At 42.7% G+C, this 21,841-nt stretch overlaps 1 protein-coding gene across 2 annotated transcripts in view; it reads right to left on the reverse strand.

Annotated features, from left to right (window-relative positions):
• The window catches only part of KIAA0930 (KIAA0930 ortholog), a 70,814-nt gene that overhangs the window by 15,661 nt on the left and 33,312 nt on the right, over window positions 1–21,841 (reverse strand). For both annotated transcript variants that reach the window (XM_049822590.1, XM_049822589.1), the window contains exon 2: window positions 18,024–18,172. In XM_049822590.1, coding sequence (XP_049678547.1) covers window positions 18,024–18,172 — 149 coding nt within the window. The remainder of the gene's footprint in view (window positions 1–18,023; window positions 18,173–21,841) is intronic.

Here is a 21,841-nt window from a genome sequence, read left to right on the forward strand (position 1 = left end):
TCTAGCAAAAAGGAAATTCCTAAAATCAGGGACACACACGCATCTGTATTTCTCTTAACACAATTCCTCAGAACCAAACGTGTCACTACACTAATGCTCAACACCACCTAGCAGGTAGCTGTTGCTTGTTCCCCCTGGGGTGGGAGACTCTGGGAAGATGAAGTCCACTAATTAATGCCTCACACAGGACATTTGGGTAGCCCCTCTTCTAAAGGTTTCACACTGACAGTACCGATTGGACCCAACTACATGTGAGATTTTCAGCTGTACTAAAAACAAGCAAATGAAAAATCCCAAATAATCTCAGAAAGCAGGAACAACTCTACTGATGCTAACAAATTGAAGCAACTGAGATAAATATAAAACTTGACTTGATGTAGTACAGAGTTGAACAGTAGTTTGACACTTGGGAAAAAAAAAAACAAACATCTGCAGCACAGCTTAATCTCTGAACTGGTCTGTAACACAAAATAGGGTGACAAGTACCACACTTAACATGTCAAAGCTATGCACTGTCTTAACAGAATACCTGAAAAAGCATTTGTTTCTCTTTGCTTGTCAAATATCCTTTTTTTGTTAACACAGATGTTTAAGAAATATCCGGAATACTGTGACCAGTTGACACAACTATAAACAGGGCAATTCATGAACCTTTTTTTGCTTTGGTCAGGGCAGAGAAAGAAGGGTAGAGCCAATTTGTTAGAAAACAGATTGTCATAAAGGTCAGAATATGTGAATGGAATCACACAGAGTAAGATTAAGCCCTATAGTAACTCAAAATAAGATTAAGACTTATGGTAACTCTGCATCTATTTCAAATGCTCTGGGAAGGATAAAGCTACAAGACTGAAATACAGTGAAGAACAGTGAAACAGCACAATATTTCAGGATCGACACTGCCATCAGATATCATGAAAGCTGAACGCACTGTTTTCTATCATTCTTCTCTTAACTTTCAAATACCTTTTAAAAATGCCTATAGACTCATACATCATTCCTTTGTTCTGTTTTCATTTCTCCTAAAGCTCCTAACCATGATTTTTTTCTACTGGCAATATAATTGTTCAAACTAATGAGAGTTGCTGTAAAACACTAAGACACGAGCATCCGAGGGAAAGAATCTAATTTAAACTCATCTCCAAATAAACGAAGGTGATATTTGCACTTTTGTGCCTAAAAGCACGGAAACATCACATTCGCAAGATTCCAGAAATACCCCGTGAAACAAAAGCCGTCTTGTCTCTGAAGGAAAGACGCAGCGAGAGGAGCGGGTGAAGGCAGGACCGAGGAATTGGAGGGTGGGCGAGACCAAGTACTCTGCAGACACCACCGCAGTCTCTTCTGCCTCCGTCTCTGTGGAGCCTTTATTGTCACCCAGGGAGAGTTCAATCACCTCTTAACGATGAAGTTTAAAACCTCCCTTTGCACAAGTCAGCCGCCTATTTTTTTCTGCTGGTGAAATTAATTCACACGCTGAACTACCTCTTCCCAGCAATTACAAAGCCATTGCACGACAACTCTTTCACATAATGCCCCCCCCAACCCTGCCACTGATAACAACAGAGAAAGGGCCTTTCTTTAATCACTTCTTCCCCATGCACTAATTCAGGGTAGGATTCCCAGGCAGTACGACCTGCGGGTTAGGGCACGGTGGATTACTGCGAATCACCACCACGGCTGTTCCCCGAGCCAAGCGCTTAAGCCACACGGTGTTCCAAAGGAAATTAATTCAGGCAATTTAAGGAACTCGGGTTTTTGCCAGGCAAAAAAACTGCACAGGGTATAGATCTCTGTTCAACAGGTCAAACCAGGCAGGAGAGGGGCGACCTCCTCCCAGCGAGAAAAGAACCGTCAGCAGCCAGAATTGAGAGGCAGCGCTCCTCCGACCTCAGAAAGACAGAAAACGGACTTCCAAACGCTCTCCGTGGCACTGGCACCCGCTGGATGTGTTTTGCGGCTCCCGCCTGTGCCCGGGTAAGGGTCCTTGGTGGGCGTCAGGGGAACACGCCAGCCCTCCCAGCACCAGGGCAGCAGTCACGCCGAGGAGCCAGCGTTTGCTCCAGCAGCCAGTAGTTTCGGATGCCTTTCTGTCCACGCCACCGAAGAATCGGCTTTATAAAGCACAACGAGCCCTCGCCAGGGTGCCGTAACAAGCAGCGCTACCGCTCCCCATCCGACTGGTAATACGCTTCACAGGGCAGGCACACATATTACAAGTCGCTTTGGGAAAAAAAAAAAAAAAAAATCTCACCCCTTATCTCATAAACACCTCTATCTGCAACATCTCTTTTACTCATTTCTAGACAGTTCTTCCAGAAATAGCAAAAAGGCATCCATAAGGCATCTCAGCATAAATCTGGGTTGGCCAAAACAAACGGCGCTTCCCAGGGGCTCAATTTGCCATGCAGGTGCTGTAGCTCACAGATTAATCTCAGATACCCTCTACTGCCACAAGTGCTGGACACGTGAAGGTGGCCATGCGATATTACGTGAAATAAATCAACGGGCTCGGTTCAACTCATAGAAAAATGATCCTGCTGTTGCTGGCACACTGTGAAGTCTTAGGCAGGGCCAAGGACGTCGGAAAGACCGGGACTGACTCCAGCCAGACGCTGCAGCCACTGGTTCAGCATCAGCCAGTAAAGGAGGCGTCCAAATCAATGGTTAACAAAAATAAAAAATTTTAAAAGCCTCACACAAAGAACTTAAAACACAAATTTTCACCATTCCGTACATCTTAATCGCTATTGTTTAAAATCGGCAATCTAAATTTCTTGGCAGGCTGACCTAATTTGTCCATGTCCCAGGGAAGCTTGCTCAGCATCTCTACACTTGTCTTCCTGGTACTATGTACAAGCAGCATATACGCCAAGAACGTAAAATCAAAACCTGAAGCCTCAGAAAGCCCCATTACTCAGGCTCCTTACATGCAAAAGAATTGCAGCTGTAAGATCCCATAAATACTGCAGAAGTAGCTACCTGAGCTGTCACCAAGGGATTTTCTTCATTTAAGTCCCAATCCAAGGGGTAAGTACTAACCTTTTCTATTTCACTGAATCATTTCAAGTCAATGTAGGCATTTGGGATTGACAGCATGGAAAACAGAAGAGCGATGTGTTTGCTGTTCTGACCTCTAAGTACTCAGACATCAACAAACAGGAGCGCTGTCAAAATCTCAATGACTTCCCAGTAATAGAAACCATTACATGAGTTTACATTACATGTCCTGCCTTACAGAAGCGCTGCCTTATATTTACATAGAAATAGCATGGTAAATGTGAGCCAAATTTTATTTTTTTTTAATATATATATATATATAAAAAATAATATATATATCAACTTAGATATAAAAATAAAAAATATAATTTCTTAGTGTATCTCATGCTTTTCATCATAACACCGTTTTGTGATATTCTAGGCTTAATTCACGTTGTCATGTTTGGCCTTGCGGAGTTAAGAAATTACACAGACTGGAGAACACGCTGGATTTCAGATAGCTGAGTCCTCCCAAGAAAACAAGTTTCAGCCAGGGATCCAGGAGACACTCGGTCTTCTTCCAGGTCTGCCGCTGATAAACTTGGCCATGCCTCACCTCTACGCTTGTTTATCTGGCTTTAGGTTAGATGTGCCTTCCTGCAAGTGTGAAAATGTATTAATAGAAAGAACTACGTAAATACTCATTATTTATTCCCAGTGAAATCCAAAAGCCAAGCTGGATACTTCCTCATTTGAGTCAAGATGATGATCCTTCTACAGTTTCAGCAAGCTGAAATCCATTATGCCACCTTTATAAAGTTTTCACGGGGTTACCAAGCTAAGGCTGTAAAGGAGAATTACATCAGCTAGGCTGACCTCCTACGTGTCACAGACATTTCACCCCCTTACTTCTTCACAAAACCCAGTTAATCACATTTGACGAGACAGTGCCTGGGAAAATACCTTATTTTGAGAACTCGTTCCAACGATTAATCATCCTCTTGGCTGAAAGTGTGCAACTTCATTTAATTCAGCTGCTTTCCTTTTGCCAGCCTCTGGTTCTTCTCATGCCTATTTCCACTGTATCGAGAAGCATTATAATACTCAGGTTTGGTTTGTGGGTTGTGTGTGGGTTTGGGTTTTGATTTTTTTTTTTTTTTTTTTTTTTTTTTCTCATTTGTTAGCCTCCTTTAGGCGGCCTCCGTGGCCCTCAGCAGGCACCTCTGCAGAACTTGCGCTCCTTCCCCACCCTCTCGCCATTCCACCAGTATTGGAGTTTTCTGGTACTGGCGCAGCGCTGATGTCCGCACTCTTACGACTCCCTCAGGATTGCACTTTTTCCGCACAGCGGCACGACCGCACGCTAAATAACGTGCGCTCCGTGCCTTGCCTGTCCTCTCCCGAGCCTGCGTGCACGCCTGGCACTGAAGTATTGAACTACACTAATAAACGACCCCGCGTTTCCTACGGATCAGGCTGCGCAGTCCGACGGCCATGCCCTTATAATTTAGGCAGCGCCAACGCGTGTCATCTGCAAATCCGAACCCACCGTAATTTTATCATCCTTGTGCCCAGGCCGGAGTTACACGGGAGCTCCTGGAGAGGAGCCCCGTGGATAATTCCAGCGGGGGCTGCTCCCACCGCAACACGCGTTGACCTCGTCAGGAGTCATCACCCGCACAAAAAGCGCGTCCCAAGGGCAACGGAGCAAAGCGTCTATTGACGCGGATGTATTTTATTCGCAGAAATATGCCTTTCAGAGATGTATGCATTACGGACTGGTTATCTTTACTAAAGAATTCAAGCCACACAAGATCTTGTACTGGAAACCAGTATAACACACGTGTTAAGTTACTCACTTCCAGACAGCTGAAACATTTTTATCATAAAACCCAGAAAAACCCATCTGAGACGCTAGTCCAGGTTTAAAATCTTTGTGATAAACTAGATACTTCTTCCAGCATGCCTATTTGCTCCCTAAAACTTTGAGAACACAATCAAACTTTTAAATTGGTATTAATAATATGAACACTGGGATATCTAGGCCCTCCCTCGCCAAAAAAAACCCCTCACTCGGCAGAACATTAATTCTATATAGTTCCCAAGGCATCGGAGCTGTTTGATGAAACCTGTGTGAATTGAAAATCACCTTGTTTGCACAGCTTAGCACATAAGCCTTTGAAAAAGTCCTGAAAAGAAATCTACAGTCAAAATTGATACAGGCTGTCACTAAAAAACAGTAAATGGGAGGTGGTTGAACATGAAAAGGGAGAGGAAGATGATACAGTGCAAAAATTCAAGACTTCTTCCACAATATAAGTTCAGCAAGGAAACACTCCTACTATCTCCAGAGCCAGCTGCAATACAGAGACTGAAATTTGATTTTTAGGATTTTACATTGACAGGTTTGGTTCAAAAGATCAGGAAAAACCAGCAAAAGAAAAAAAGTTCCTTTCAAAAACTGGTCCATCTTCTACAAAAGCAGAATTATCCCCCAGTATGTGCTCACCAGCACACAGTTTGAAAAGCCCCCATCACACAGTGCGTCCAACTATTGTGAAGCCTAGCGGCTTTCAACGTTACAAGCGCCTTTCTCACTTAGAAATCTAATTGTGCATTACCTGCCAGCCACAAGGCATTTAGTTACAAATTTGGAAAGTGAAAGAAGACTACATTTTTACCAGTATAAACAATCACAATAAATTTTTTCTCTTAGGGAAACGAAAGATATCTTAAAAAAAAAAAAAAAAAAAAAAAAAAATCAGAGAAAATATTTTAAGTACAACAAAGAAATGGTATTAAATGCTAAACGCCAGCCATCAAGCAATATCAGGACAAAAAAAAATTCAATTCCATTTAACTATAACTGCAATGTTAATGTAAGTTCTAGTTATACTCCCAAGCTGGGCAGAACATTAAAACCCCTTTTCCTTCTGGATCCTTCGAACACACACATTACAAGTAACTTGAAACACTTCATACAACACCAGTAGTGCTCCTATAGTAAGACAGTTTATGGATGTGAAGAAGAGAGAATTTGTGACTACAGCAGCTTTTTATTAGAACCAACTGGTTAGACAGCAAGAACAAACTTTGGGGCATAAACAGCCACCTTCAGCTCCTTCCACCACAAAAACTAATTTATTTTTCCCCAACCTATGCAAAGACATCAATTCTCACTCCCAAACCTCAGGTCTCCAATAACCTGAAAATACAGTACCTTCAATGGATTCTCAAAACCCAACATAATCGTGGACTTCTGCATCATCTCCAAGACTAATGTCACCAAGGCTATCATTGATACAAATGCATTTTGGAGACAGCAATCAAGCTGTAATAAGCTATTGGAATGCTTAGAAGAGTCCTAAAAAAAGACATTAAGAGAAAAATCCAGGTCTAGAAGTAGACCTCCATTAGAATGCAAATGATAGAGCATTCACTTTCTATATTTTACTTTCCCTGTAGCTCTGAAACACTTTAAATCCCAGTAGGCTTGCTGCTAACAATGTTAGCTAAAAGAAAAAAATACATGCACACCCCCTTATAACTTTCAGAATATTATTTAATTTAAAGATGTAGCAACCCTAAGTTTTGAATCTGCCTCACAAATGTTTCAAGCTAATTTAATACACTGGTGATGGGAAAAGGAAGAGTTATATCGATTTCTGCTTCTAAAAAAAAAAATTATCAATAAGCTGCATGACCCTGATTTAATGCAGAGCACTCTACCCTGGTCTGAACATTTTATGGTATTTTTACCAGCAGGTGTCAGGTCTAAGATTAGCAGATATTAGAAGGTAGATTCAGTCTGAGCCAAAGCTGCCCAGTACCAGAGAGGGTTTGTGTGCAGCGATTCCTGCTCATCTTGCTCTTGGGGAGGGGGTGGAGGTAATTCCTTAAAAAAAAAAAAAAGGAAACACGGAAAATAAGACTGCTGCCTGAAACCCAGCAGCAATCCCGATTTGTGTGACAAACGCCGAAATCTTTGCAATGTCTCTGGCTTCAGCGTCTCCTCCGGCTCATCGGAACAAGGCTGGCTGCACAGAGGCTGGCCTGCCAAAACACGTCCAAACTTTCCCTATAGAGCGGGGCTGCCGTTACAACACCGTTTGGTTCTTTGGACGAAAACTCCCCACCTCCAGACCACCGAGATGCAGGTCACTCGTTGCTTCCTTGCCTACCTACTAGAACATAGCGACAACGTGATGCAATTCAGAGGGAAAAGACAGGATCCAGGGAACTGCCAGGGCTCTTTGGCACAGAAATAAGACATTTTCTCAGAACAAGAAACCACCACGAATGTCACGGAGATCACCCATCTCCAGAGACTTTGGCCTCACGTGTATTTAACAAGCTGGGAGAAGTCACAATACCACAGACCTGCAGACAGCAGTGTTTTTGTGTTTTGTAACAGGCTGCCAAGCATCGCTGTAGAATATACACCCAGTAAGACAACGTGAACTGATCCGGCTAAGTCACCCGTGAAGATCCATCTGCTCACTCATCCACTCGGCATCGACAGACCTGTCTCTATTAAATGGGAAGAAAATCAAAGTCTGGTATTTTCTGGAGCATGCAGAGAAGCCCTATGGGAAGGGTGCATCCCCAGCCCTGTCACATCGAGAAGCTGCGGAAGGGACAAGGACATTGACAACAGATTACGTTATGAGCCTTCCCTAGAAAATTTATATGCAAGATAATATTTAAAGGGGACAACTGTATTTAACAATGTACTAAAATGAAAAAGAAAGATTCTTTCAGGTGTCTATAGAGTTTTCTTCTTAGGATTGTAGCTACCGTAATTTTCACTGGCAGTAACTGCAGATGACAACGAGAAGAAAGCCCTTCAAAACAAAATTCTAATTTCTTTTTTCCCGGATACTATTAATTATTCAGAAGTTGCACCTGATCCTCCTGGAACGCACTCTGGAGCCCACATAAAGGCAGCATAACGCCCAGTAGCTATGGCAACTTGACACCCACCTTGGCTATAAAGCTGAAACAAAGCCCACTGCAATAAAGCGACTGTAAACTGTTTTGTGCAAGAGGCAAAGTTCAGCTACAGAGAAAACCATCCATTTTCTAAAAACTTGTTTCAATATTAATTATTTTCTCCCCACAACTACTTTGTACAATCAAAAGCCAAACCAACAGAAAGAGCAGCAAATGATCTAAAAAGCTGACTGTAATTTCTAGTGTCTCTGGACAAATCACAACAGCAGGAAGATTTCTCAGACTCCAGTGTCTTGCAGAGGTTCTTTCAAAGGTCCAAACGGGACAAATTGCGTGCCCACCAGCAGTTGCTCACCTTTTCCGTGAGGCAGTCACCTAGGAGAGTCTATTCACTGCTTTGGACTCCCTCTTCCATTTGCGGGCATGAGAAATGCTGGGCGACTCTAACTTCTGCTACTCATTCACGACCTGCAGGCGAGAAACTTTGCAGCCCAGATCATGCCCAAAGGCAGTCTTTATGCCCTACCTCTGCCAACACCATGCTGACATTTAGCTTCAACATTCAACTTGAAGACTTACTGCAAATAATACGTGTACTTGTAGGCGAGGACACAGGAGGGTGTTTGCAGGTGGAATAAGAGCCTTGGAGAACAGCAGCGGATTATCCTTTTTCACCACCCAAATTGCAGGACGGCTGATGACACACGAAAGGGGTTGCTGCACCAGACACCGTTCCCACTCCAGCCCACACTCCTCAGGAGCAGGGGGTTCACGGGTGGCTCCCAGCAAACATGCTTTTAAAATTGAAATGTAAACAAACAATTCACTCCGTTTTTTCACACTTACCTGTAAATGGGAGACCCATTCAAGTCAAAACGATCCAGACTAGGTTGCAAGAAGAGCTGCAATATTTTCTGTCCTGGAGAAAGCGTGTTAGTTTAATAAGCAGCTGAACTTGCAAAACGTCTGCTCCCTCCCTCTCCTCTTTCTCACATCTCTTGCACGTCCTTAGGACTTCACACCACCAGCAGTCACCTCATGTGAACGTGGGATGACCAGAGAGATGTCATCTTAGAGCAGACTGGCTATATGCATAAAAAGCTGCAGGGTTACTGATGTAATGGTGCATACACTGGGGGAAAAAATACAACATCTGGTTTAAGAAAGTGGAGCTTACACAGCTGAGTCCCTTCCCACTCTCACCCATCTTTCTAATGCATTGGCCAACTTCGGACAAAACTCAACAGAGGTCTCGCAGATTTTATCATCGTGACAATCGGCAATCAAACTCCGCGTTACTACTGCTGCTGAAGAAGGACCAGGGAAGCTCCATCTTTCTCAGAGGCCGTTTGCCATGAACCACACACAGCACCGGCTTCCTTTTGCCTTGGTAGCAACCGAAAAGACAGAAAAGGACTACACGGGTCAAGAGGCACGGTACATTGCTGGAGGGACACGGCGGGCAGAGCAGGGAGACGAGCTGGATTTATTAGGGCACAGGGAATACTGCAGGAATAGAGTCACAGCAGATGAGAAGTAAGATTAGTCGAAGGGGATTTTTACATGAGATTAGACATATCTATAAGCCTGGCTATATCATTCTGCAACTCAGTTTATTTTACCCTCTATATTTAACGGGAAGGAAATTCTTGCCCACGGAAGTGAATGGCAAAATTCTCAGCAACTTCAGAGGAGCTGGGATTTCATCTCAAGATTTTCCAACTATTTGTAACTTATAGACACATACCTCAAGGTAAACTTAACATTGGTTTATCTACAACACCCTAGATTTAAAACCTGTTTTAAAACCAGGCAAACCACTGTAACTACGATCAGGTTCCAAAGAGGAATAATTACATATAACATTCATTAATATGAAGATTCACCACTTAGGACCTTTTCTTTCGGACCAAAGTAATTTGCTGGATTTATAGACCTATTTGTAGCCCTATTGTTAAAAGCCACAGACCTTGTAAAGTTTATTAGTCTTCATGTGAGAAATATATAAAGCAAACAGTAACGATTGTAAAAAAGGTAATGAGTGCTGGGGGAGCTAATAAGAAAACACGTGATTGTATAAAACATTTCTATTGGTACAAAAATGCAAAGGGCAGTAAAATATCGCATTATAAAAATTTAATTTATATTCTGTTGTCACTTAAAGTCGCCACTTGCAATTATGAAACTGGACAGATATGTTTGGGAAAGACAGCCATTACAAGGAGAATCATTAGCATGATTTGCATGATATGTACTATTTTTTTCATTCCCCAGGACTGATATTAGTTAAGGAGGTTAAAACAGGCAGTGATTTCACCATATTTGATAAGGTTCAGCATGGTTTCCAAACGCTTAAGTTTAGCTTTTATCAGGCAAAGAGCTAGAAGTATGCTTTCTTTTCATAGTTAATTTGGGATTTTAAGGAGAGTAAGATGACTAGGCTGACTGCTCTCCCTTCTAACATTCAAACAGGACTTAAATCCTTAAGGGAATAAGACGATCATGAACTGGATGGCTTGGGAACTTCTTCCTGTGCAAACCAAGAGCTTTTAGGGACAAAGCCTCATACCCCTGTGAAGGAGAGCAAAATTCTCATCTTGCAGCACTGCATCATACAACCCTCTTGTACCTCCCACGGACTAACACGTGGTAACGCTGAAGGGCTCAGGCTGGGGATAACAGCGGTAACTGTACCCGCAGACCAGTTGACTCGTTGCCTCTTCACTCAACGAGCACAGTCGCTGTCTAAGCTTGAAAACAACAAAGTCAACTCACATGTAGCCTTTATTCCCTCCCATTTCTTTTCCTCTTGATATTCAGTTCTGCAAAGCTACTCCCACTACTCACATGGATTTCAGTGCTGCTGTAATTCCTTACAACCTCATCTTTCTCCTGTCATTTATTGATCTGGTTGCAGATGATGGCTTAATGACTTAAGACTGCCCTAAAGTCAACACTTGAGTCTACCTCAGAGTGAGAAATGCTCCGATTTGTGAAGTCCAGCTCCCGAAATTCAAGGTTAATTACGCTGCTCATCATCCCGACCCCTTTCAGAGAAGATGAGGCATCACTGCAAACATCCCCCAACTTCGATCTGTTGGCATCCTCTCCGTCCACCCAACTGCGCTTTTGGGGGAAGAACAGACTTTGGTCTATGACTAGGTCTGAACTGAAGGGTAAACTTTAAAAAGTCAGGCCCCATTTATCTCTAATGAGACGAGTAAAAGGCATGCAGGGCAATCTATAGCATCAGTTGGCAGCTAGAAACAGCAGCTTCTTCCCTCCGCAAAGACAGAAAACACCTATCTGTAACCTTTGCACTTCACCAATCTGTAACAAAAAATACTGTTCTCCTCCCTCATTTGAGGGCACACAGCAAACATTAGCTTTTAGATCCTGCGCTGCCTTGAGATTGAGTTTTCTCACTGAATTCTCACTTACTTTCTTCATTATTACCTACGTTTATATCTCAATATTAATCACCTTAAAATTAATTATAGCTCTTGCAAAATTAATTCTAAACACCAGGAATTCCTACCAAACATATTGTTTTCTTCTTTTTAATGAGCACAAAAGATTCCTTCTGGATCGGCAAGTCATAGCCATAGAAAACAAGGTTTAACAAGCCTACACATCTGTGTCCAGTATCTGTATATTGTACAGATATTCTGCTTCAGCAGAATGTGAAGCAGTAAGAAGAATAAGTAAATTATAAGACTGAGAAAAGCCAATGGAACCCACAGAGTTCAAAGTTGACTTCAGCCAACCGAAACTGAAGTTACTTATGTGGAAAGAAACCAAAAAATCATAGTTCCATCTTTGCAATTCTAGCAATAGCAGAATAGGTATAAAACATTAAAAATGAGAAAAGCGCAAGTTGTTCAAATTACTGGGAACTGAATGCTTGACGATGCTCACCAAACAAATGAGGCGAAAGCAACGACATGCAAATCATAAGACACACAGGGTGTAGAAACTGTTTTCCCCCAGCATAACTCTGGCACCAAGAAAGCCACCGTAACTGTGGCTAAGCAAGACAAGGCTGGGAGTTAAAACATGCTGATCAGTATCAGCAAGGCAAGAAATCACTGAAAAAGTAGTCCTAGCTGCTGCCGGAGACTTGCACTCTGTGAATCGCACCAACTTTCATTCCCCAGGTCAAACACTCCACAAATCTGCTAAATCAGCTTTTAAAAATTGAAAGGATAGATACATGTGTGACTATTTAAGCATTACCAAAGGTGGCCCCAGACCACAGAGTAACCAATATTTTCAGATGGAACAGGTTGCTCGCTGCTACCTTATTCCTGTAATATTATTTCCCAGCCTTTCTGAAGTCCTCCCTAGAAAAGCACACGTGCCTGAAGCAACTAGTGCGCTGCCTGCAGAATACAGCCAGCGAAACGAGGGAAGGCATGCTCTGTCAGTAACGAAGGCAGCAAACAAAGACATGGGAGAAATAAGATTACAGAATGTTAATAAATCATCTTTATTTCAAACCATCTCTGTTGAATGTGGAAATGCATCAGCTGGATCACTGACCAGAAAGCATAGGAGGGGCGGGGGTGGAATACTGGTGGATAGACTAGACATTTAACTTCTAATTACTAGTGTTGTTGGAGTCTTGATTACGATATTCCAGAGCTTCAATTCAATTGCATATTAATTTCAACACTGAAAACAGACATTTTCAAGCTGACACGGACTGTAACCCACAGATCAAAGACACTAAGTGCTCCGCTGAACTAGCAGCCTGATGAGGCTTTCAGGGAGCTCCGAGCAGACACTTTTAACTTTTCCAGGGTGCGAAGCCCAGCCTAGCAGTCCCTCAACCCCCCAGTGACTCAGACATGCTGCATTTGCGATACTGAATTATTCATTACAATTCTATCAGATGGAGGGACCGGGTCTGGGCTTCTTTCCTTCCCGGTGAAGATTTTCTCTACAGCAGAGGGCTGCCACGTTTCAGTGCAATTCACATTAAATTCTCTTCTGATCCTGGCTTTCTTGTCACCCTATTTGACTGCTTAAGAAGAGTTCTTCACAGACTGGAAGCAATAAAAAGCAATTCATTAAAAATGCCCCTGCAGTCCACACTCCCTTCCCAAGTCCGGAGTTTACCGACTGTGACACCACAAGGATATTTCAGCTGCACGCTCGCTTTGCCTCAGACATGAATTTACGCTGGAAATAGGACAGAATATGAAAGCATCTCCACCCTGAGTGCTCATTAGCGTGCCAGGTAGGTCAGAAGTATATTACAGGTCACAGACAGTCAGATCCAGTTCTGCGTGGAAAAGAGATGTTCTGGCACACCTGTGGCAGCGTCCTTCTCTCCGCTTCTGCCACAGCACACGTAGGAAACGCAGATGGTCTCGCAAAAAATGCACCATAAGCAGAGGCTGTCAAGTAGCAGCTCCTTTACACTCGTGTACTCAGACAACCAAACATCAGCAAAATAGCATGAGAAAGCAAAGGAAATTCTGAGAAGGATAATTGTAAAAGAAAAGCCGAATCTTTGCATTTAAGATGTTGAGCCCCTTACAGAAAATCATATCAATCTGGTAATGCCACTGTTCCTTTTTCATGTTTCAAAACGAGAGCAATGCCTTTATGCTGTCCTCTGCTGCAGAAGCCACCGCTCCTACTCCCTGCAACACCTCCACGAACTTCGCACAGCAGAAGAGTCGAGGCAGAACAGCTGCCTCTGTACTGTCTTGCATATGCTACAATCATTGTTTTTTCCCCACTTACTATCCGTGTACAAGGAGAGAATTTATCTGGCAAAAAAAAGATGCCTTTTTTTGCCGTTTGTTTCTCTGTTTCATTTCGATGGTGATGCGGAACTGCCATGAAGTATGTACCAAACAGCTCTTCTGGAGATAGCCTGTTTGCTCACAACGTTGAAAAAAGACCAAAAGCACTGCTCTGAAAGGTACAACAAAGACAGCAACGTAAGATTTTTAAAACTTGCATTTCTGCTAGATGCTGAGCGCAGGTTGTCAAATTTTCCAGCCAGACAGATGGTGACAGTGAATTAGAGATTCAGCTATGAAAATCCTGTGATTTTCAGTGGGAGTCATGTGCCTAAAGTCATGTAGCTTTGGAAACTAACTGGTCTCCCACCTCAGCCAATATTTGCTGTGTCACAGGTCCAGATGCACAAAAACATGTAAACCATGGCTCCTGTTCAGTTCTGTTTCTGAAGCTGCAGCCACAACATCAGTAGGTTAAACTTTTTAAAGACTTAACAGCCTGAATGACTACCCCATGCATTTGGCAGCAACTCTACTCCTCCACATTTATAGGGCGCTGAAGAAAACAGGACCTACTCCAAAATCCTGGCAAGCTCAGAACATGCACCAACAGTGCCTTAAATTTATCTTTTTTATTGCTTTGCCCTATAAATACGGCACCCTTTTCAGATGACAAAGCATGATGCAAGGCTGAAGGGGTTAATACAACCTAGCTCTGCTGGTCTGTATCACTGAGGTTTTACCTTAGTTTCCCTACTCAGCACTCGTCTCTTAACACCATACCAGCATTTTCCATAGTCCCATGAGAAAGTAAAGCTTCTCCCTACAGAAAGATCAGAAGTTTGCAGCTGTAACAACGCATAATCCTTTATAAATGCCTTGCGCACCAGAAAAAGCCAGAGATACTAAATCTTGATCGAATACCATTTTAAAATCAGAATCCCAAGTCGAACCACTCTAACCTTTTAAAGCTGCAGGTTTTGGCAATGTACAGGACCCTTAGTAAGCGAGGATCACGGCTTACATTTTCCCGTAGGTCACATCAGCTGGTGCGTGAGGCAGCAGCAAAGGGGTTTTTTGAGTCTTGACTTAACAGTGCATAAAGAGCTACAAGTCAAAGGGATTCCACCTTAAAAAAGCGTACTAAATCCCTTCACCTTGAGAAGAACGATGCTCCACAGTGCCCTGCCTGCACAGACTCTGACAGATGGGGTCTATGGTTTTGCTTAAAGGTACTGAGAGAAGAAATATCTTCAAAGCTTGGCAAGAAAAACTGCAAGAGTGTTATCAAGACATGCCAAGGAAACACGGAGTTGAATGCACTTCTCCGGAATCCAAGTCTGTGTCATGGATATAGCCCAGAATTCGACGTGGCAGTTCTGCCCTGGCATAGACCATATTAAGAGCTTAACTGCTGTTTCACCCATACGTGCGCAGTTTAGAAATTGGTGGGGTGGAAAAGGGAAGCAAACGGAAAGTCGCTTAGACCAGGGGGTCTACAAAGCAGATTATTTAAAAGGCCTTTTAAAATAAAATTTATGACGGTAGAGGAGTTTACCATCATCGCTACCAAATTGTGAGATTTACTACTTCAATCTGTTGTGACTAAGCCACAACCAAAGCCGTTCTTATTGAGCCTTAAAATTGAACAGAACCTCTAATCTTGATCCTATCAGGTTTTTTCTGCTTATCCTCTACTACACTTCAACTTAAAATCAAACATTATTGCTGACACTCTTCAGCTCCAGTAAGCACAGAAAAAAACCCCACAAGAAGGAACGACTGTTAATCACACAGGACAGCCATCAAAACCTGAAAACCATTTGATAAATTGACACTTGTTTCTCGCTGACATGAATCATCACACCATGGCATGCAAATGATGCGAACATGCCGCATGAGCTCGTCATCTCAGCAAACAGACATCACCATTGTCAGCATTCAGACAAACAGCCCCTCCCCGCTCAATCCGTTTTTGTTGTCCTTGTCATCAGTCCTACAGAAGATTACTGTGCTCAAAGCTGCGCACATCTTATTTTCATGAATATAAACTAATGCTCTGAGATGCCATAGGACGACGATTCACCTCGTGCATCTCTGCCAGCGTTCTTCAGTCCAAACCTGCGATTGCCAGGCAACCGCAGAGCACATATATAGCATCTGTGGAAGAAATACAATGAACTCGCTTCACTGTACACCCAAGTTGCAGAGAGATGCACTTCTACATTTACCTAACAGTCAACTTCTGCATGGTCCACAGAGAAACCCTCACCAGGCCGTTCAGCACAGCCTGCGCACGAGGCAGGAGCCAACAGCGCAGCTCCAGTTCTAGCCCTTCGTGGTCCCCAACAACTCCGAACCTTTGCCCTTCATCCGTCTTTTCGGTCTACCTCTGGGGATGTAAATGAGAGCACAAAGTTTGGTGGGTGGCAGGGATGCTTGAAGATATATTTGGTTTCTATAAATATCAGTCTCTAGCTTCTTCCCCTTTTAATGATATAACTTTGGTATTTTGACACTGTCTTTCAAAAAAGAATGGCCAAAACTAGAAAGTAAAATAAAAACCTACCTAGTCATAATTTAAAGAGTAGGGGTAGTTATTTGGCGCACAGAACAGGCTCAAAAATCAGCTACAAGAGGAGTTGAACTGCAAAGCAGTCAGCTAATATGAAACAGGAGGAGAGCTGCACACATACCAAAAAAAAGATCACCAAACTATGAAATTTCACAAAGCATCTCGAGTACTTCACAATCATTTCTCAGAGGCTGAGAAAAATGCAAACAGTCAAGGGGGAGTTATAAAATACTGCGTGTGCTAAGGCACACTCCCCATCTTAGTTGTTATGGCAAGCGATTCACTACTGCTGATTTTGTAATAACTACTACTTACGAAATCCCCTCACAAATAAAAATTATTTATGATGCTTTTAGGAGGCTTAAACAAAGCTCTGAGAGCAAATGCAAGGGTTTATTTCACTGTCTCCTCTCCAAGAGAGGTTCAAACACTTTAAACTGATTAATAAGTTAAACGGACGTTGACCGGGGGGGTCTGTGAATGAACTTCAAGCGACTGGGCTTCCTCTGAGGTTCACCCATCTTCCTTGTTGGGAAGGAGAAGAGGTTTAAACAACCCATGTTTTATTAGGCTTAACAAAGCCACAATATTGTTTGATGCGAAACAGGAATGCATTCATAGCCATTTAAACAACAATTGGCATGAAAGTTTCCTCCAAAAGTCTTAAAGCTCTAAGTACACTTGCCGAAGACCACTGAACAATTAAGCTGACAGAGGAAGAATAATATTTTGCCATCTTCTCCTCAGTAGTTGTCATCATGGCACTCGGAGGGGTCAGGGAGAAGACAAGATAATTCTGCCCATTCCTGTATCTCCAACAAAAATGTGGGAAACTCTTCTGGGATCCTTTTCTCAAGGGAGTTGACAACTCTGGTTCTTTATGTCACCACAATTAAACCCAGAGAACTCTGGTATACCTGGTTAAAAACACTCTTGCATACACCACATGCACACATCTGTGATTCAACAACAGTGTAAATTATTTACATATGTCAGGAAGTTAATCCCACTCTTTTCTTCCTGCATTTATCTTCCTGCTTTTGATCCTCTGCAGCCATCTCCTTAAGTCCCAGTAAAACCATCATTTCTCTTGCTTCTGTTTCCCCCACCTAAGATGAAAACTGCCATGAAATGCTGAGAAGTTTCTCAAATCTCTAATGAGAACATACCTGTGCAGCAGCACTAGGCTACCTGATTATATGTTTTCAAGAAACAGTACTTCTATAGGAGGGCTTATCATCTTAAATGTAAATTATGAGAATACAGTCATTTATCCACTGTCACTACTGTATCCCAGCTCCAGGAGGCTGCATGTATTCTGCTACTGACTACCCAATAGGTGTTCATTCCTGATACTCTGGTATCTCAGGAAGGGTTCTTCCAGAAATACCAGTGACCATCTTCCTCCTCCTTTCTTCCTCCCTTTCTATAAAGTATCATCATTGAAAAGAAAAAAAAAAAACAAACAAAAATCAGCATGTATGTTCTCCCCTTCCCCCTAAATGCAGGCTGACCAACATAAAAGCTTTCCAAAAAAGCACACAAACTCTCTGATCTCCTCAAGTCTGTGATAGTGAAGCTCACTTACACTGCTGCTGATGTTCACAGCATTAACCATGGTATTTCTCTATGGGCCAATTTTGCATAACTTCTTGTGGTGGGCAGACCTGGAGATTCCTTATTCTTCAGATGCGTCAGGTACTCCAGAACACCAAATCCCATGTTACCTTAAACTTCTCAGGTTAAAATTTATGATGACTTACCTTTTTCCCCTCTGTACTATCACCACTGACATAGGACAGTTTTCGACGGACATAGAAGAGCATATCGTCCTGCCGGGGGGCCCATTTCTCCATAAAATACGTTGAAAACATCCAAGTCCAGAACACAATACGGTCATCTTTGAAACATCCTAAGAGGCATAAAAGAAAGGAGAAATAAGAGTTGTGAAATTTGATTGTGCTTAACATGACACCCAAAGTCTTTGCTACACAAGGTGCAGTCGAGCCCAACAGTAGCAGAAATACTCTTTCACAGCCCAGAATAAGTTTTTCCACAGCGTACAGCAGAGCCACCATTCGGCACAAACCCACAGCCCGTCTTTAGCCACCGTCAACCAAAACCACCTTCTTGCAGCCCAGCTGCCCCTACGCACAACACGCACAGCTCAGGACCCATCAGTGGACCCTGGTTATGCCTGTGCCACGGAGAAGGACAGAACCAGCGCACTGAGAGTACATCAAAGAAGCACTCAAGGAGTAATTTCAAAGGCACGTAGTGCCAATATATGCTCCAGTTAATGACGTGAAGCCATCAGCTACCAACAGGTTTATTACGTGCTCTCAGGGAGTATAGCCAATCCTTCAGAAACTAGCAGCTGATCCCTTCCTTAAATCGATATACAGGAACGAGAACGGACCCGTGGCGGGGGTGACTGTAACTCACCCTCTCTCTGACGAATAAAACCCAGCTCTTCCTCAAGGAAACAAGGAGTTTTGAAGTCCTGAATCCCAATTAAACAAGAAAAAGCAGGGGGAGAAGGGGAAAAATGGGAAGAGGAAGATGCAATGAAGTTTTGTTCAAGGAGACAGACAAATTACATCAGCATCAGCAATAGCGCGGCAGTTGGCCTCTCACCAGGAAAAGGAGGCGCAGTAGAAGCGACGTCACATTTTGTGAAAACTCTTCAAAGCACTTAACTATAATAAAACAGCAAAAGGTGCTGCACCTCGTCTATGCTGCAATGCTTGCACACTGTTAAAGACCAAAATTTATACAGACAAGGAGGGAAGTCGCTACTCTGCCTGGTGACAAGGGAGATGAATTTCTCCCACCGCTGCTCAAGTCCTACTGGAGGCTCCTTGATGGAGTAATTGCATCCTCTCCCCGAAGCCCCACTGAGAGATAACTGCGGCTGTTAGCCAGAGTCTAGCTGTTTCAAAACCCTTGAAGAGAGAAACACTAAAAAAAAAATAAATAAAATTGTATTGCTGAGAAACAGCAAAACCTGAAATGGATGATGGATAGTAATGTTATGTACAAGCCAGCAAGACAGGTGAGGGTGTGTGTATGGGGTGTGTGTACGTACACCCGTGTAGCTGACAACCCAACCTCCAGAACACCTATCCTCTACAGTGGCTCATTTCCCTAAAAGATACACGCTGGCTGCCAGGTTGGTACCCACGTCGCTCCCCAGCCCTCGGCTGGCGTTCAGGTTGGTGAGTTTCCCTCCCAGCGGGACACTGCTCACACGAAATAGTTCGGCAGAGAGAAGAACCTTGCATGAGGCAGAAGTGACGGTTATTTACAGCGATACCTGGATTAAGCTTTAGAAGATTTTTCCAGCCAATTGCCAAGAAAGCTGACACATACCATAACAGTGAACATGATTCTTCTTAGACACTTGTGGCTAACTTCAGGACTTCATAAAGCAATCAATCAAGCTTTTAATCCACAGGTGTAACTCAGCACATTCTCCTACTTCATTGTGTGTGCAATATTTGCAAGACAAATCTTTCTTCCCATCTTTAATTACTGTGGTGGGTAGGAGATTAGACTTTCAAATTTTTTAGCAGACAAATAGGTGATTGAAATCAAAATCTTAGGTCTCTCCAGATAAACCCAAAAGTAATATTGAAAACAAAATTAAATTCCACTGATGGACCGTGCACAGAATACATTAGTCAACATCAAGGAGGATGGTATTTGGAAATATATATATATAGTTGATTATACCAAAAAAAATAAAAAATAAAAAAAAAATGAAAAGGCTGACAGAACAGCAAAAGGACAAGGTAGGTAGTTCCCAGTGCAGGTTAATTCCAGGCCATGCTGCAATTGCTTTATTTGCATGGCTGCAGTGAAGTCATTTCAATTACTTAAGGCGGCGTAGAACGTAATGCGCAATCGTGAATAAAATCTGCAATACACTTAAGCACTATCCAGTTTTTCCAGCAGAGGAAGGGAGTCAAGCACTGGAGAGATACCCTCTGCCATCTGAACCCTTCCCTTGGGCACAGGTGAACAGGGCTGTATGGCACACAGCTGTATTTGAGAGCCTACCACGCAAGAGTGGATGCAAATGTGTCCATGCAGACTCCCCAAACTAGGCTGAGAAAGGATAGGATTATCATCGGTCAGTATATTCACAGATAAACACTGAGAAGGGAAAAAGAACAATTCAGGTTTAAGGATATACCGCTGACACAAGGACAAATGGCTCTAAACTACCCACCAATACATATGTGGGCTGGAAATTCCAAGTTGATTCCTAAGCATTCAAGCCATGAAGTTCAGGAGCAGCCTGAACTTGGAATCGTGAAGGCAAAAATCCGTACAGCTGTAAAGATAGAGCTCAGCTCGGTTAAGAAGGTTCATGGGGTACCATGACAGCTGAGGACACCACGACCCAGTCCTGCCTCTATATTTAGCAGAGAGCAGAAAACAGGGCATGCATTCATCGTGATTCATTAATGTTCTCAAAGAAACTTATTAAATCTCATGGGGTTTTTTTGAGTACCTGAATTCCCAGCCTTCATTAAATGGGGAGGAGGGAGGAAAAGGGGAAAGAGGATTGCCCCGAGTTCATCTGGAGTTCTAGGAAAATCAAAGGAAGAAATAAAAAAAGAATCTACATTCTGTAAAAATCACCTCTGAAAAAGTTATAGTGTTCAGAAGTACGCCACTTTGGTTTTGCTTCATAAATGAATGAACAGAAGAACCCTACCCAAGCCACTCCTAAATTTATATTAGAAGGTTTTTCTATCAGGGGAAAATATTTTTCCCTTGAAAAGCAAAAATCATCAAGTTATCTAAACCCAGCATTATAAAAGAGGGTTAAACCACTTTTAGATTTTGGCAGTACCTGCAAAAATCTGAGCCGCTCTCGTACAAGCTGCTTACACCCTCAGATACGTTTTACACAATAAAGCCCACGAATTAATATGCTCTTCTGAACCACTTATGGGTGGTTATAACAGGGCATTAATACATGCGGGAGAACAGCAGAACAGGGTAAGGTACCAGGACTTTGGGTGTGCTCTTACCCTGGCTGGGAAATGCAGGACAAACTGATTCAATGTACTCAACATGAGCCTAAGCGGATAAACCAGGGGACAGAAGTGCTGCAGCAGCGAAGCTACTTCAGCACTGCAGCATAATGCAGGGCAGAAAAAGCTTGAAAACCCTTACAGCAATGTTGGAAGGCCGTCAATTCAAAACTCTACCTGCAACAGATTAGATGTAAAATTGTCCTCCAAGCTTCAGCGATATTTGCAGACATTGCTGTAACTAAAACCAGCCTGAGGATGTTCTAACTGTTCTGACTGCAGTGGCTAAAGGACTTTTCTGGAAGCCAGAAAGAGCCAAATCGCTGCAACACAGCTGCTTTTATTAAACTTTAGTAGAAGCAGGAAGGATGGGGAACAGCACACAAGAAGAATTAGCCTTTAAAATCTACTATTAATAAATATTAATATTTATGCTATTAATAGCATGAACTTGGAAAGGAGACAAGAAAATTTGTAATTGTAATCCAGACTTCTTAAAACTTGAGGGAGAAAAAAATCTACTCCAACTTCAA

The sequence above is a fragment of the Accipiter gentilis genome, chromosome 18 (genome assembly GCF_929443795.1).
Source record: "Accipiter gentilis chromosome 18, bAccGen1.1, whole genome shotgun sequence".
Classification (NCBI taxonomy): domain Eukaryota; kingdom Metazoa; phylum Chordata; class Aves; order Accipitriformes; family Accipitridae; genus Astur; species Astur gentilis.